The sequence below is a fragment of the Durio zibethinus genome, chromosome 19 (genome assembly GCF_047325235.1).
Source record: "Durio zibethinus cultivar Kanyao isolate XHJ-2024 chromosome 19, ASM4732523v1, whole genome shotgun sequence".
NCBI lineage: Eukaryota > Viridiplantae > Streptophyta > Magnoliopsida > Malvales > Malvaceae > Durio > Durio zibethinus.
In genome coordinates, this window is record NC_143180.1 from 1,643,525 (window position 1) to 1,661,488 (window position 17,964).

The window sequence follows — 17,964 nt, forward strand, 5'->3', positions numbered from 1 at the left end:
AGACATGATCATATGGCTCTACTAACGGGTTATAGTAAGACCATGGCTAGCGCGTTATAATAGTTAGTATGATCATGAAGATGAAACTGTTAATACGATCAATGTTACGGGTTATAGCAGTAACCGTAGCTAATGGTAAACGAATGATAATGATGACTTATGATGATTTTTAAATATTGATCCATGATTTGGTTTGATTATGATATTTGAATAATTTATATGTATAAATAAAAACGATACTTGATTCGATAAAGTGTGTAAGCTTATATTTGCTAAGTTGTAGTTTGCTCATTTTCCTTTTTTACTTTCCTTATAGATGAGTAAATGATAAGTTTAGTTAGTCTTGTAAGAAGGTAGAAGATCAAAATGAAAAAGATTACTTAGTCATCGGAGATAATGTTGGCTAATGAGATCTTATTAAACGGTTTTGTATTTGATATAATTTGTATTTGGATATATTTAGAGATGTATCATACGTTAGATTAAAGTTATAAATTTTACTTGACAGATTATTTTATTGAAGAATTTTAAAATAGTTAAGAAAAAAAGCTTTTTATTATTTTTGAGTTTTACTTCAAGGTAATATGATCGTGTTGTATCTTGGTCTCGGGATGTGACAGTAACGGGTTAGGTTCGATAATATTTATGCTCATCTCGACTCTAATCCATTTTTTAAATAAATCAATATGACTCGGATTCTGACCTAACATCGAATTATTATTTTTAATAACTAATCCAACATGACACATAAATTTATAACTTGCATCCGATCAGTATTAATTCAAAATTAATTAAATGATTTAAATTTAGTATAATATTCATAAAAAATTTTAATATAGATTACTTTTTAATTATGTATAAAAATAAAATATTTTTATTAAATTAAGATTTTAAATAATAATTTTATTAATATAATACATATATATATTTAAAATAAATAATAAAATATATATTTTATATATACATTAAATGTGACGTGACATCATAAACCTATCTCCAACCTGACCCCTATTTAAAAAAAAAAAAAATTTTGATTTGATCTCAAATTTTTAAAAAATATATCTATGGGATCAACACGAAGTGATATCTATTAGATATAGATTGTTTTATCATCCTTACTTCTATTGGCTTATTACTAACAAATTTTTTTAATTAAAAAACAAAAAAAAAAAAGAAGTCAAATGCGTGGATAGTTTTATTGACCTTCCTTTCATACAAAATTTAATGAATAAATTAAAAAACTAAAACTAAAAAAAAAAAAAAAAAAAGCCGAAAACAAAATCCTAATGTTACATCAACATCTCATTGGTATCTTTTTCTTATAAAAATATCTACTTTAAAAAAAGGAAAATTGGAAAGCACCGAAAATATTAAACGAACTCCATACAAAATTTTAAAAAAATAAAAATATTTATTAAATATTAAAAAAATAAAAAATTCATTGAATGCCATGTGACACTTCGACTAAAATTAATATATTGAACTGTGACTAGCTTTGATCCATATATGAACGTGACAGACATTATCCAATGTGAAATCGAGAAACCAAGTTCTTTACGTAATTAAAATCAAAGTATTGAGACGCAACTACTTATTAGTTGTTTTCAATCTATGGACAGAAAATTTTCACCAAACATATTCATTAGACAGAGTTTTGGAAATTAAATTTACATAATCAATAAAAATTTATCAAATTAGAATCTGTTTTGGTATAGCAGAACAAAATCAAACTAGAACTTAAATAGGAAAGTTGACGATAAAAGCATAGACATTCCCATTGAAAGTGAACCTATGACTAAAATGCTTTAGTAAACTACTTTTCAGAGTTCGTATATTAATAGTAAGGAAAAGGACATAAAACTATGACCCTCTCCTCACTCAAAAGGGTCGGGTCTTCGATAGAAAAGCAGTAGGAAAATTCATGAAAAAAGTATAGACATTCCCATTGAAAGTTAACCCATGACTAAAATGCTCTAATTAATAGTAAGGAAAAGGACACAAAACCATGACCCTCTCTTCACTCAAAAGGGTCGGGTCTTGGATAAAAATCCACTCCCACATGCACTTGTGATGAAACGTTGTCCTTTTCTTCTTTTGTTTTCTGCTCTTGACTTAAAAGAATCGTGGCTAAAACGGTAGTCAAGGAAAACTTGTCTTTGCTGAAGGACATGTTGGCTCCACAACTGGGAGAAGAATTGCATGACACCATAAGGGAAACTACATTATTGCTCATACTAAAATTTTATAGTACTAAATTCTAGCTTTAAATTGTGACCATCTATTTATGAATGTGACATTTCCAACTATCCAAGTCGTGGTCAAATCGAGAACCTTAAAGTTCTTCATGTTATCAATTGTATAAATCATACTTTAATCAAGCCATCAGAAAAATCTCCCTAGTCTCTAATAGATCCGAAGTAAATCGCCAAACCTAGATTAATAAACAGTTCTGGTGCTTAAGTCCTTTTGAACTCGTAAACTCCAAGAGTGTTGCGAACATGAATACAGCTAATATTTAATTGGCATATTACAAAGTAATTAGTAAAAAAAACAAAATGATACAAAATTTAACAACAAATACACTTAGAATCTTAATGATGCATTGAATTTTACATATGCTATTGCTATGTATATATATGTCACGTTGCGAAATCGAGACACAATACAGTTATATTATTTTAAAGTAAAATTTTAAAGCAATAGAAAACTTTTTTTAATAAAATATTCACTCATTTAGAAATATATATATATATATATATTTGAAAACATGCAAAATGTATCAAATTCTACTTACTATCGATTTCACCACTTAACTTTTTTCTCCAAAATAATTAACAGTCTATTGATAGTCATTTCAACATATCAAAAACAAATCAACCCTTTTTAGAGATTATTATTACAAAGATAATTAAATTATACAAGAATTAACTCAATTAATTAATATTGGTAGCATTAGCTCTTTTTATTAAAATGATCATTTCTCAATATATATATTCAGAATTAAGATCTTTTTAGTACATTAAAAACTAGACTCGATAAATTTTTTAACCATATATGGCTCATCATGTAACTCATTGTGGATTAATTATAATAATTTGTGCAATCCACATCAAAATTTGTTGAAAAATGGCATGTATACTTTCTAGTAAAAATTAAACATTTATTCATATGAGGCTCAGAATTTAGTTTCATTTGTTTAGTTGGAAAATAGATTCAATAAGTTTTTCAAATATATATGGTTTAATTTGTAATTTTTTATATAAAATTTAAGAAAATTTTTGTAATTCATTCCTAATGCTACTGCTAGATAGTTTGCATCCCCTTAAGCAAAAATTAAACAATTTTTTATAAAAAATTTGAAACAGACTTTCTCTTGTCTCGTTTAAAAATGAATTCAATAATTTTTTCAACAATATATAATATTTAAAATAATATTTTATCTCTTAATATAAATTTTTATTTTAATCCATTGTTATAGATAATAACATCTTATTTAAAACAAAATTTTAATTTTAATTTTAATTTTTAAATATTTATTAACAATGAACATTTGTTTAGTTAAAAATTTAATTGGATGAAAAATGAATATTTAAATGTTTAATAGAATTAAAATAAATGTTAAAGAATTATAATAAAATAATAGTAACTTTTATTATTATTTAATTTAATTTTAGACTTTTTATATTTAAGCCAAAAATAAAAAATAATATCAAATGCAATTAAAATAAAATAAAAAGAAAATAAATCAACAAAAGGACACAGTTGCAAAAAGCGAAACCCTGTCTCTCTGTCTCAATTCCCCGATTCATACGGCATTGAAATCCAAGCTATGGCGGGCCGCAATGGTTAACGGTAAAACCGAACAATTATGACGGCGTCGAATTTTGGTCGAGCCCGAAACGGACCAGCTGGTTGACAAAACAGGGCGAGTACGTAAAAACCTGGCGTCGCCGCTGGTTCGTCTTGAAGTAAGGGAAATTATTCTGGTTCAAGGAATCGTCTATCACACGCGCTTCTTGTCCACGCGGCGTGAGACCTGTTGCTACCTTTTTAACTGTTAGGGGAGCCGAAGATATTCTGAAGAAGCAGTACGCTTTTGAGCTTTCGACGAGGACCAAAACGATGTATTTTATTGCCGATTCGGAGAGAGACAAGTTTCTATAAAGGTAAATGTTAGTTCTAGGATAAATTTTTTTTTTAATTAAAGCTATCACGATTTGAATTTTGGTCATTAAAACGAGAATCCAACAATGATGTTGGCTGCTAAGATGTTATTATATGAAAATTTGAAACTGACAGTTGCTCCAGGAAGATCAAGTAAGAAAGGTGAATAGAGTTGTAGTCCAAGTTTATATTGGTACAATGATGACTAAAGAGGGAGAAGACTTCCTTGTTTATTGCAGTCTAAGAGAGGGCATGCATGTGACTTTAGTTCAAGGTCCTCTGCATATCCTTTTAATTATTTCTCATGAGAACAAATGGCATTAAGACGACATTTTCGGTGAGTGTATAGTGAAAGAGGGAAAAATTTTTGCTAAGGAAGACAAATTGACATTTTCACACAACCACAAATATATATTTCATTTTCTAAAGCCAAATCTCTCAATGTCTCTGCATACAATAATCGTTTAAGTACTTTGAAGAACTGCAAAACTATGATGAAATATATCAATTACTGAAAACAAAACATAGTCGATGTAATATGAGTACAACTTTATTCCAATTCAGCAGTTGTTGCCTCTGCGCCTATCCTCTGTCCCCTGTATAAACCCCTGTCCGAAGCAACCTTGCCTTAGTTGCATGTAGTTCTATGATAGCATCTTTTATGCTCATTCTATCACCAGGTACTTCTGCAGAGCACGCAACTCCAACTTTAGAGAAAGAAACCAAGCACTCCAATATCTGTTCTTCCAAGTTTGGTTCACTTCTTAGTCTCTGCCTGTATTGATCAATTTCTTCAAGCAGGCGAAAATCAAGAATCTCCTTCAACCCTTCTGGTAGTGCCTTTTTACAGAAATTATGAAGGCTTAAGCCATCATGAAAGAAATCATCTGTTGGTCTCCTTCCTGTTATCATCTCCAAGAGCAATATCCCATAGCTGTAAATATCACCTTCTGGAGAGACTGCCCCTCCCACGCCATATTCTGCAATAATACTTTGTTATAAACTCAAGACTCTTTTAATACCAAACATGTGTTTTCAATCCTGACTAAGAGTCGAAACCTGACACAGGCCAGCACAAAGATAGTTGGCGATTTTTTTAAACGACTTTTCCAGCTTAAGAGACAGAGTATCCTCTGTATTTGCACATTGATTCGTCTGCAACTTAAAGAATGAATTTGCTAGTGAATGCTATAAATATGACAGGCTTGTTATCAAGACTATGATTCTACATGATGTTCTACTAAGGCAATTCATTTAACTAAAACAACAGAAAAGAAACATGAAATTTCACCTGGGGGAACATAACCAATTGTCCCGTTGATCATTGAGGAACTAGTTTGATCAGTACCCAGATTGCTTATGTCGCTGGACAGAAGCTTAGCCAATCCAAAATCACCGACGTGTGCGACCATGTCATCATCAAGAAGGACATTAGTAGGCTTTAGGTCACAATGAACAACCGGCGTCTCACAATCATGATGAAGGTAATCGATAGCATTGGCCACTTCTACAGCAATGTCAAACCTTTGAGCAAGGTTCAAATACCTCGACTCATGTTGCTCATATAACCAGCTTTCTAAACTTCCATTAGGCATGAATTCAAAAACTAAAGCCTTGAAATCATTGCCCTGGTAATCAATGCTTGAGCAAGAAGTTATAATCTTGAGAAGATTTCGATGTCGAACTTTTCTTAAAGCCTTACATTCTGCCATGAAACTCCTTGCAGTCCCACGGTTTTGAAGGTTAAATACCTTCACTGCAACAGGCCTTTCTTGTTGATGAAGAACTCCTTTATATACAGAGCCAAAACTTCCACTGCCAACCAAGTTTGAAGAAGCGAAACCTTGGGTGGCTTGCAGAAGCTCCTTGTAGGATAGACGCAGGAAGCCATCATCGAGCAAAGCTACGTGGGTAAGTGCATTTCCACACTTCCTTCTCCAAGAAAGATAAACGAGAAGCACAGCCAAAATAGAGCCAAGTAGAATGCTGAAGATCATAGCAATAATGACTTTGGTTGACAAAACCTTTCCGAAGCACTTTGGAAGCTCTATTTCTGGAATCCCCCCACAGAGTTTTTCATTTCCGGAAAAGGAAAATCCACTAACATTTTTAAAAACCCCTCCTTTTGGCACTTCACCCTCTAGGTGGTTGAAAGAAATGTTTAGACTCACTAAAAATGGAAGTTTTTCAAGTTCAGGTGGAATGGTGCCAGACAAAATGTTATTGGAGAGATCTAAGTATTCAAGAGATCTCAAGGAGGCAAAAGATTGAGGAATGTTACCTTGGAATGAGTTTTTCTCCATGAAGAGGATTGTTAGTTCTGAACTCTCACCAAGATTCTTGGGAATTTCACCAAAGAAATTGTTATTATCAACGTATAATTCTACAAGGTTCTTCAAATTACTCAAATCTGATGGGAGGAGGCCAGTGAAAGAGTTGTGAGCGAAAGTAAGATAAGCCAAACTTTCAAAAGCACCAAATAGTTGACTTGGTATACTCCCATTGAGTTTATTGTAGGAAAGGTATAACTTTTGCATATTTTTGCAATCCCTGAGTGATAAAGGAATTGCTCCTTCAAATTTGTTATTGGATAAATAAAGCTCTGTTAGTCTGGAGAGATTGCCAATGGAGGATGGTATTTTACCAGTTAAGTGATTCGAAATGAGATTCAATCCTTCAAGATTTTGAAGATTTCCAATGGAAATAGGAATTTCTCCAACAAGAAAGTTTTCCCTCATATCCATCCTGTTGAGGTTGACGAGATTGCCAATTCCTTCAGGAATACTTCCAGCGATCTGATTCCCTCCCAAAGTAAGAATTCTGAGCGAGGTTGATAAATTAGCTATAGAGTTTGGAATCACCCCACAGAATCTATTGAACTCTATACCCAAATGTTCCAATCTGCTGCAGTTGCTTAAAGAAGAGAGAAAGTCAAGGTCTCCCGCTTTCCCACTTCCAAGGTCGTTAGCAGGAGCGTTAAACACCAGAAGATTCTTAAGGTTTCCCATATTATCAGGAACTGATCCACTGATACCATTTAAGGGAATGTCGAATCCTTGTAAGCTAGAGATATTGGATATTGACCTTGGAATTGTTCCAGTGAACTGGTTAGTTCCGATCAATAGTGCTATAAGATTAGGAAAAAAAAGGCCTATTTCGGGTGGAAGCCTCCCAGATAATTTGTTTTGATGTGCATCAAAAACTCTCGTGGAGGAAAGATTATAAATTGGAAGAATTGAACCGGACAGGTTATTTGCACCAATATAAAGCCGTTTCAAGTTAGATAATCTGCCCAGAGCATTAGGTATAGTTCCCTCTAAATTATTATTTGCAAGAAAGAGGACAGACAAGGATGAAAGATTTCCCAAAGAAGATGGAATACCCCCAATTAAATTATTGGAAGGAAGATAAAGCTCAATGAGATTCTTCATATTCCCCAAGAAGAAAGGAATTTCTCCTGTAAGTTTATTCCCACGTAAATTAATCACTTGGAGATTTGAGCAATTTGAAAGCTCTAAAGGGATTATGCCTTGGAGATTATTATCCCTTAGACCTAGAAAACTAAGCCGCCTCAAATGACCAAGTTCCCTGGGGATACTTCCTTGCAACCTATTATAAGAAAAGATAACTGCTCTAAGGAAAGTCAAGTTTCCGATCGAAGGAGATATGGAGCCAACTAATTTCAAGCTACTCACATTCAAAGATATTACTCTCTGGTGACGATGCCCACATCGAACACCTTGCCACTCACAGAAATGAAGAGAAGCATTCCATGAAGTTAAAGCTCCAGGGGAACCACCAACAAGCCGGTCCTTCAAAGCAAGCAAAGCTAGTCGGTCAGTTTCGTTACTCCTCAAGGCCAAAGCACATTTGGAGAGCAAGGTGAATAGAACAGCGCAAAGCAGAAAGTACTTAACATGAATTATCCATTGGTTTTTCAACCAGGACATATCCATTACTAAACGAAAATGAAGAGATTGGAAGTGAAGGGAACTTATTTAGATGGGCAACAAAACTGGTTTGATGAGGAAAAAAAAAAGCCTCGCAAAAATGAATGTAGAATGATCTCTGATTCTTGTAAAATCTTAATTTATACTTCAATTTATTTCTTTGGGTTGATTGACTTATATATTTGAGATTAAGCGGTGAGATTGAGTGTTTGATTTAATATATTTATATTTTTTTATAATTAGTAGATATATATATATATAAATATTATTTTGAGTTGAATTAAATCACATTAAATTATTATTTTTATATAAATTATTTATGATTGGATTATATTTTCACTTACATGAGTATTCAATTGATTAACATTTTAACGTAACAATTAAAACCAAAGATGTAGTAATCCTAATAAAGGAACCCACGACTAAAATGCTCTAGTAGACTATTCAAAGTTTGAATACTAATTGTAAGGAAAATGCATCAAACCAAGAAGTAGTCTTCACTCAATAGGGAGGGGTCTTGGCTGAAAAAGCACGTAAACATCCACTTGCGAAGAAACATCGTCCTTTTTCCTCTTTTATTGTTTCTTCTGTTGACTTAAGAAAAACCTGTCTTTTTCCATGCTCAAGTTTTACAGTACTAACTGTTGCGGTCAATTAGCAATATATCCGCCTTAGTAGGGTTTAAATTTTTTTTTTATTTGCAATTAATAATATTTATGATGAATTTAATAAATCAATAAATATAATTTCATATAAGTTTTAATAAAAACTATAAACAATGAAAATTTATCAATTAATTTATAAATAATGCATGTATTTCATTATTATAACTTATATAACAAATCAAATTTGTATTTACTTTTTTACATTTATCTTTATAAACATTTAAAAAATTAAAATAGATAATTAAAAACAAAAACACTACAAGAAAATTATTTTCTAGCCACAAAAATTTTTTGTTGATAAAAAAAGTCATTATCGATGGATCGATGATGGATTACCGATGGATCTCAATAAATAAAATTTATTTTTATCGATGGAATTAATGACAAAATTCAATCAATAAAGATAGAGAATTCCGTCGACAATGTTTGCTACCTATACAATCTTTTACGATGACATATAACTTTCAATGATAAGCAAGAAGAAGCAACTACTAATGCCAGGAGCAATGCTGGTCTGTTTAGATTGTTGCTTCTTTTGACATTTATAATGATTATTCTTTTATTATATTTTAACAGAAGATATGTATCAAGTTTGTAATAATTTTGTAAAAGATTATTTTTTATCAATGAATTGAAGAATTTTATTTTATTACTTTTTTCGTTAAACACATTTTTCATAAAAAAAAATGCCTTTTTATTTTAATTTTACTTTTTAGACAAAAAAAAATGCATTATATATGTGAAAAGGATCGATCCTTTTAGGGTATGATCGATCCCAATACAAAAAAAGAAATTAGTGACAAAATTTTAGAATTGCCGACATAATTTCTGTTGATAAATCCCCTTTAATTTAAAAACTGCCAAGAAAATAGTTTTAGCAACGAAAATTTAAAATCACCGATGAAAATTTCTATCCCTGAAAGTATAATTGTAAAAATATTTCCATCGCTAAAAAGTTAGTAAAAATAGAATTTTCTGTTGCTAAAACTTATCTTATTACAGATGGGATTTTTCATTATCGACAGAGTACTTTTAACGGCTTCAACTTTTTTGATAAAATATTACCAATGAAATTTCTTTAATAATATATTTTAGCGATGGAAAATACGCCGCTAAAATATATTTTCTTGTGGAGAAAAGATTTAAAAAAAAAAAACCCAAAAAAAAGAAAATTGGAAAGGGAGCCAAATAAGGTTGTCACATTGACACCTCCACTTAGGAATAGCAACAGGTGAGATAGGGGTTAGTTTATGCTTGTTATGACTCCCACACAACATTAAGTTATTATTTTTTTACATCTTACCTATATATATATATATATACATAATTGGCATCCAACTTGATTTGACCAAAAAAATTCAATAGTATAACATTTATGAAAATATTATTTTTTTTAAATATAAATTACATATTAATTATATATAAATAGAGTATTTTATTAAATTAAGGTATTAAATAATAATTTTATTAATATAATACATATATATAAATATAAAATTAGATAAATAATAAAATATTTATTCTTATATATGCTCGAAGATGAGGCGAACAGAGCATCTTAAACCTATTTTTAATTTGATTTTGATTTTCAAAAAGGCAAAACAACCCTACACCTATCGGAGTCTGATTTTAAAATAATTATCTCTATTAGATCAATAGGTTGAAACTCATTTAATACATGTTATTTACCATCATAACCTTCATTGACTACATTTCTTACATAATTCATCTCATTAAAAGGAAGGCAAAAAAAGAGACAGGGTTAAAAAAGAAAAAAAAAGCCAAATGAAAGTGTCACCTACATTGACACTTTAATTCTTTTCAAACATAGATAAAAAATAATAAAATAAACAATTAAAAACAAAAAGAAAGGAAAGCAAAGAAAAAAAAAAGGATGCAAGCAAAACAGAAAAAAAAAAAAAAAAAGGGGGAGCTACATAGAGACTCATTTAAGGATGGTAACAAGTTGGGTTTGGGAATGTTATGCTCATCTTGACTCTAATCCATTTTTTAAATAAATCAATCTGACTTCAATTTTGACTTAGTATCGAGTTATTTGTTTTATAGCTAATCCAACATGACACATAAATTTATAACTTGCATCGGACTAGCATTAATTCAAAATTATTTAAATGATTTAAATTTTGTATAATATTCATAAAAATTTTTTAATATAGATTACTTTTTAATTATATATAAATATAATATATTATTAAATTAAAGATATTAAACAATAATTTTATTAATATAATATATATAATTAAAATAAATAATAAAATATATATTTTATATATATCTCGAGTGAGGTGTAACATCATAAACTTCTCTCCAATCCGATCCCTATTTCTAAAAAGAAAAAAATGCAATTTTATATTGAATTTTAAAAATTTCATCTATGGGATCAAGATGAAATGATACCCATTAGATATAGATTATTTTATCATCTCTACTTTTATTGGCTTATTTCTTACAAAATTTATTTAATTAAAAATAGAAAAGAAAAAATAAAGGAAATAACAAAAATAAATAAATAAAAGGAAGCCAAATGGAATATCATGTGGACAGTTTCATTGACCTTCCTTTTTTACAAAATTTAATGTATAGATTAAGACAAAAAAAAAAACTTAAAAGAAAAAAAAATGAAGAGCCAAAAAAAAGAAAAAGAATCCGAATGTCACGTCAATATCTCCATTGGTATTTTTTTTCTGTAAAAATATCTAATTTTAAAAAAGGAAATTTGGAAAGCACCGATAAAAGTTTTTTAATAAAAATATTAAATGAACTCCATACAAAATTTTAAAAAATAAAAATAAATAAACTAAGTTTTTTAATAAAATTTTATTTTTGAGACCATTTATACTAAAAACAACTAAGTTATTCAAAAATTAACTCAACTAACTAATTTTAGCAACTTGTGCTATTTTCACTAAAATGATCATATCTTAAGATACCCAACTCAGAATTAAGATTTTTTTAATGTATTAGAAACTAAACTCGATAAGCTTTCTAACCATACATGACTCACATCTTAATTCCTTGTAGATTAATTGTAACAAATTTTATAATCTACATCATATGCTGCTGTTAGATGGCATGTATACCTTCTAATAAAAATTACATATTTATTCATAGGAGACTCTAAATTCAATTCTGCTTATTTTGTTTCAAAGTAGACTCAATGTATGGCACAATTCTTAATTCCTTGTATAAAATTTAAAGCAAGTTTCGTAATTTAACCCTGATGCTGCTACCATACAGTCTATATATCTTTAAGTAAAATTAGACAACTCTTTATAGAAAACTCGAATTTGACTTCCATTTGTTTCATTATAAAGTAGATTCAACATGCTTTTCAGCGATATATAATCCTTATAGTAATAATCTATCAATTAATACAAAATTTTATTTTAATTCATTATTGCAAATTATATCATCTTATCTAAAAATAAAATTTCTCCTTCAATCTTTAAAAATTCAAATCCCTACTGTCAACCTTTAAAATTCATTCAATAATCATTATTAAATCTTAATAATATGAAGTAAACAAAGCCTAATAATTTAACCAAATAGATCATGATGATTAATGAAAGATTTCATAATTTTTTTTAGTTTTTTTTTCAAAACTTTAACTCCAAATAATAACAACCCACATGGTATTTATTTAAATAAAAAGATGGCATATACTTACTTTTAGGATATTAACACTATTGTAGTCTTTGATTTTTTATCTTTAACTTGATTTTTCATGCTCTTTAACCCTAAAGAAGATGCGAAAAAAGAGCTCTATTTTTTTTTTTTTTACGATAACTGGGTTTTCTTTCCTAAAATGTTTATGTCACTTTTCTTTAATAATTAATCTCCTAATAAATTAATAGGCTTTGATAAAAGTTTAGCTCAATTATTATTTGGACTGAGATATTACATCTAGAATCTTAATGTTTGATGTAATCTTAATTTTATGATTGGATTTGACTTGAAGCTTTAAAAATAAAGAAATTGTGATGCTCTTAATCTTTATATTTAAAGAATGTATAAAAATAATATGATATAATTTTTAAAAAAGTTATAAAATTTTTAAATTAAAATAAATAATATCTCGTAAATTATACAATGTCATGTTATTATACTATTCAAAGTTTGTATACTAATTGCAAGGAAAAGAACGGCGTAAAACCATGAAGTAGTCTTCACTCGATGGGGACGGGCCTTGGCTGAAAATGCACGTTAACATCCACTTGCGAAGAAACATCGTCCTTGTTCTTCTTTTATTGTTTCTTTTGATGACTTTAGAAAAACTTGTCTTTGTTCATACTAGAAAATTCTTGACCACACTAATAAAAAAGGCCCCAGTTTCTACGAAACTGACCTTTGTCTTCTTCGGTCTTTGTTTTTTTTTTTTTTCAGACAAATAGTACTTAAGCTCCATTTATACGAAATTAACCTTTGTCGTCTTCTCTTTCGTTTTTATTTAATTGTAAATGAAATTTGGAGTTGGTCTAATTGTTATTCTTCAGCTAACATAAGGACCTCAAGGAGGTTTATTGTTCATCGTCACATGCAATCATACAAGCTAGCTATAAAATTTCTGCAAGTAAAGAAGGGACCATTTTCATAGGAAATTTGTCTTAATTTCTGAAGAAGCTATAGTTTTCCAATCAAGAGATAATATGAGAGACAACAATTACTTTTATTCCAACTTAAAAGAGCAAGATTCGAATCCGCCTTATTCGAAATCAAAATAAAACTTCGACAATCCTAGTTTAGAATTGAGAACAGTAATTTCTGGTAGTCTGATCAAAAAAGAAATTAACTAGATGTAAAATAGTAGAACTTGGGAAACTCATGCTTATGCTGCTTGTCTTCTGTCCCTCGTATTGATTCCTGTTCGAATCCGAATCAACCTTTCCTTAAGTGCATGTAGTTCTGAGATAGCATCCTCAATCCTCATTCTTTCACCTGGAACTTCTGCAGAGCATGCAATTCCAATTTTAGCAAAAGAAAGCAGACACTCCCACGTTTCTTCTTCCACGTTCTGCTGACTTCTTGTTCTTTGCCTGTTTTCATCCATCTGTTGGAGCAAGCAAAAATCCAGAATCCCCTTCAAGTTTTCAGGTAATGACATCTTGCAGAAACTGTGAAGACTTAAGCCATCATGAAACAAGTCATCTGCTGGTCTCTTTCCTGTTATCATCACCTAGAGGAGAACTCCAAAGCTGTAAACATCGCCTTCGGGAGACACTGAGACACCCATGCCATATTCTGCAATAATTTGTTAACTTAGAGCACTTTTTTTATACCTAGCTAGGATGCTTTTTCAACTCTTATTGAAATTGACATTTTGGATTTTGCATCATTAATCAATTTTTGAATCAGTGCACAATATTTATGATCTGATTAACTATTGCAAGAATAATTGGCAAAATAAATTATGAAAATGTGGAAACCGGCATCTAACCTAAGGGTATTATCCACTTTGATTCAAAAATCTCACGGTTTTATCTCACAAAAAGAGTCTTACAAATTTGGAATTAAATCTTTATATATATATATATATATATATATATATATATCATAACAAATTTTCAAATTTTCCTATAGTGAGATCGGGGTGTCACAAAAACATGCTGCCAAAAAGAGTATGAAAATTTACCTGGGGCAACATAACCAATTGTTTCCTTAATCATTGAAGAATTTGTTTGATCTATAACTAAATTGCCTGTGGCACCAGACAAGAGCTTGGCCAACCCAAAATCACTGACATGGGCGACCATGTCAGCATCAAGAAGAACATTGGTCGGCTTCAGATCACAATGGACAATTATTGTCTCACAATGATGATGAAGGTATTCCAATGCATTACCAATATCAATAGCTATGCCTATCCTCTGAACAAAGTTTAAATACTTTGATTCAAGTTGTGCATGCAGCCAGCTTTATAAACTCTCATTACGCATGAAATCAAAAACCAAAGCCTTGAAATCATTGCCTTGTTGTCAATACTTGCGCAAGAAGTGATAATCTTGAAAAGATTCCGGTGTCGAACTTTGCTTAAAGCCTTACATTCAGCTATGAAACTCTTTGTAGCGCCACGATTTTGAAGGTTCAATACCTTCACAGCAATAGGATTCTCTAGTTGAAGCAAATTTCCTCTATATACAGGGCCAAAACTTCCAGCACAGATTAAGTTGGAGGAAGCTCTTTGTATGACACCCGCAAGTGACTATGACCCAACAAAGCTCCAGGGACGAGCTCCCTCTTGGACTTCCTTCTCCAAAAAAATGTAACAAGAAGCACAGCCAAAATCGTGGCGACCAGAAAGCTACAGATCATAATAATAACGACTTTGGTTGATGGAGCATTTCCCTTGTTTTCTGATTCCTGATTGAAGCACTTTGGAAGTTCAAATTCAAGAATTCCCCCACAAACCCTTCTGTTTCCAGTGATAGAAAATGCACTAACATTTTTGAAAACCCCTTCTTTTGGAACTTCACCCTCCAGTTGGTTAAAAGAAAGGTTTAAACTCACTAAAAATGGAAGTTTTGCAAGCTCACGAGGTATGACGCTAGACATATAGTTATGGGAAAGATCCAAGTTTTCAGGAGCTCTCAAATTGCCAAAAGATTGAGGAATGCTACCTTCAAAGGAGTTTCCCTGCATGTAGAGGATTGTTAGTGCAGAACTGTCACCAAGTTCCTTGGCTATTTCACCAGATAAACTGTTATTATCAACATATAATTCTACAAGATTCTTAAAGCTACCAATATCTGATGGAAGGAGACCAGTGAAAGAGTTATGAGACAGGACTGATCAAACTTTGTAAAGCACAGAACAATATATCTGGTATAGCGCCACTTAGTTTATTTTGCGAAAGCTCCAATATCTACATACTTGTGCATTTCCTGATTGACAGTGGAACTCTTCCTTCAAAATTGTTCCTGGATAACGCAAGTCTAGACAGTCGAGTGAGATTACCAATGGAAGGTAAGATTTTACCAGATAACGAATTTGAAGGGAGGTGCAACCCTTCAAGATTTTGAAGCTTTTCAATGGAATTAGGAATGTTGCCTGTCAAGAAATTCAACCCCATGTGGAAAATATAAAGGTTGACAAGATTGCCAACTCCTTCAGGTATTCTCCCAGAGATCTGATTTCCTTCCATATAAAGAAGTTGGAACCGAGTTGATAAATTACCAATAGAATCTGGCAACACCCCACCAAATCTATTCACATGTAAAACCAATTCCTGCAATCGACTGCAGTTGCTTAAAGAAGAAAGAAAATCCAGATCTCCTGCTTTCCCACTTCCAAGATTGTTATAGTCAATGGTAAACGCTTGAAGATTCTTCAGGTTTCCCAAATTGTTAGGAACTTATCCGAAGAAATTCTTTGCAGATATATCAAATATTGCAGGCTAGAGATATTGGATACTGACCTTGGAATCGTTCCAGTGAATTGGTTACCTCCAATATAAAATATTTCAAGTTTTGGAAAATCAAGGCCTAATTCGGATGCAAGCCTACCAGATAATTGGTTTGCAGTTAGGCTGAAAACAATCAAAGATGAAAGATTGTAAACTGCAGAAGAACAGGACCAGACAGGTTATTGGAGCTGAGAGCAAGTATTTTCAAGTTGGATACTCTACCCAAGGCACTAGGTATAGTTCCCTCGAAATAATTTTTTGCAAGTGCGAGGAAATTCAATGATGAGAGGTTTCCAAAAGAAGATGGAATAGTCCCAAATAAATTGTTGGCACCAACAGAGAATTGAATAAGATTCTTCATACCACCATAGATGAAAGGAATTTTCCCTGCAGGTTATTGTAGCTAGAAATAAGCACTTGGAGATTTGAGCAATTTGAAAGCTCAACGGGCAGTTGGCCTTGGAGATTATTGTCGCTTAGATTTAGATAACGAAGCCGCCTCAAGTGGCCAAGTTCCATGGGGATATTTCCTTTCAACTTATTTTCAGAAAAGTCAGCTTCTCTAAGGAAGGTTAAATTTCCTATTAAAGGAGAAAAGGAACCACCTAATTTCAGACCAGCCAAATTTAGAGAGCTTCCCCTCTGATGCCGAGGACTACATCTAACACCTTGCCAATCACAAAAGTGGAGAGAATCATTCCATGAATTTAGAGCTCCTGGAGAACCACCAACAAGCTGATCCTTCAAAGCAAACAAAACTAGTCTGTCAGTTTCATTCCCCGAAGCCAAGGCATGTTTGAATGATATTGACTGCAAAGTAACAATGCAGAGCAGAAATTTAATCTGACTGATCCATTGGTTTTTCAAGCAGGATTTATCCATTAGTCTAGGAAACAAGCAAAGGGATGATAGACGAGCAACAAACAAGTTTGATGGCAAAACACGACTCCAAAAATTTGAAGTTGAAAGGTCGTTATCCATATGCAATAAAAGAAATTGACTGGACAATGCATTATGAAATTCCTTCGGAGTCTCATATGCAACAAAAGAAATTGATTGGACAATGCATTAAGAAATTTCTCCGAAGTCTCATAAACGCAATTGTTAACACCGCAGATGTGAGACCCAATCTCTCACGACGCTATGTAATGTTATATAAGTTGAAATTTAACTTAAATTTATAAGATTTTCTTGTGAGATAAAATCATAAATTTTTTGTTCAAAACAGATAATATTTGTCAAGTTAAATACAGATTTTCAAAAATAGTATTAAAATGATTTTCAAAACACAATCGTGAGAGCCACTCTAAAATCTCAACCTCTAGAATCTCAATTTTTTGTATGATTCTAATTTTGTGTTTCGTGTTAAGTTTGATTGAGACGTCAAGTTTTAAAGAATCACATCGAGATATTCTTTTTGTGAATTGAATTTGTGACATTTTAATCTCATATTGAGATAATCTGAAAATTTTATGAGTTTATAAAATACCAATCTCACATTGAAATATTTTAAGAATTTATGATATATAAATTAAAATTTAAACTCAAACTTATCAAATACATTTTGTGAGATAAAATTGAATTTTTTTGGTCAAAGCGAAAAATGGTGCCGGTCTCCACAGCAAAATTCAACAAATTCAACAAGGTTGAAAAAAAAAAGTCATGTTTAGTCAAACACGTAGGAAATTTCTATATTGGCTCATAAAAGTGATGCAATCTAGACAAAACAAAAATTAGTGTTGACAAAGGAGAGTATGAACTCTGA

At 31.1% G+C, this 17,964-nt stretch overlaps 1 protein-coding gene and 1 pseudogene across 3 annotated transcripts; both read right to left on the minus strand.

Annotated features, from left to right (window-relative positions):
• Window positions 1–4,554: 4,554 nt before the first annotated feature.
• On the minus strand, window positions 4,555–8,295 carry LOC149513296 (LRR receptor-like serine/threonine-protein kinase EFR). 2 transcript variants are annotated; one of them, XM_089748255.1, is made up of 2 exons: window positions 5,456–8,274; window positions 4,555–5,144 (listed from the first exon to the last, which is right to left on the minus strand). In XM_089748255.1, exons 1-2 carry the CDS (start codon window positions 8,118–8,120, stop codon window positions 4,747–4,749), a joined length of 3,063 nt encoding a protein of 1,020 aa, XP_089604381.1. In that variant the 5' UTR covers window positions 8,121–8,274; the 3' UTR covers window positions 4,555–4,746. The 2 variants fall into 2 exon arrangements, with proteins under 2 accessions (XP_089604381.1, XP_089604382.1); XM_089748256.1 differs by having other exon boundaries at window positions 5,007–5,319; window positions 5,456–8,295.
• A 5,152-nt stretch (window positions 8,296–13,447) lies between these two features.
• On the minus strand, window positions 13,448–17,326 carry LOC111309482 (uncharacterized; annotated as a pseudogene). The gene is made up of 2 exons (XR_016330501.1): window positions 14,430–17,326; window positions 13,448–14,038 (listed from the first exon to the last, which is right to left on the minus strand). The product of XR_016330501.1 is annotated as an uncharacterized LOC111309482 (transcript).
• Window positions 17,327–17,964: the final 638 nt, after the last annotated feature.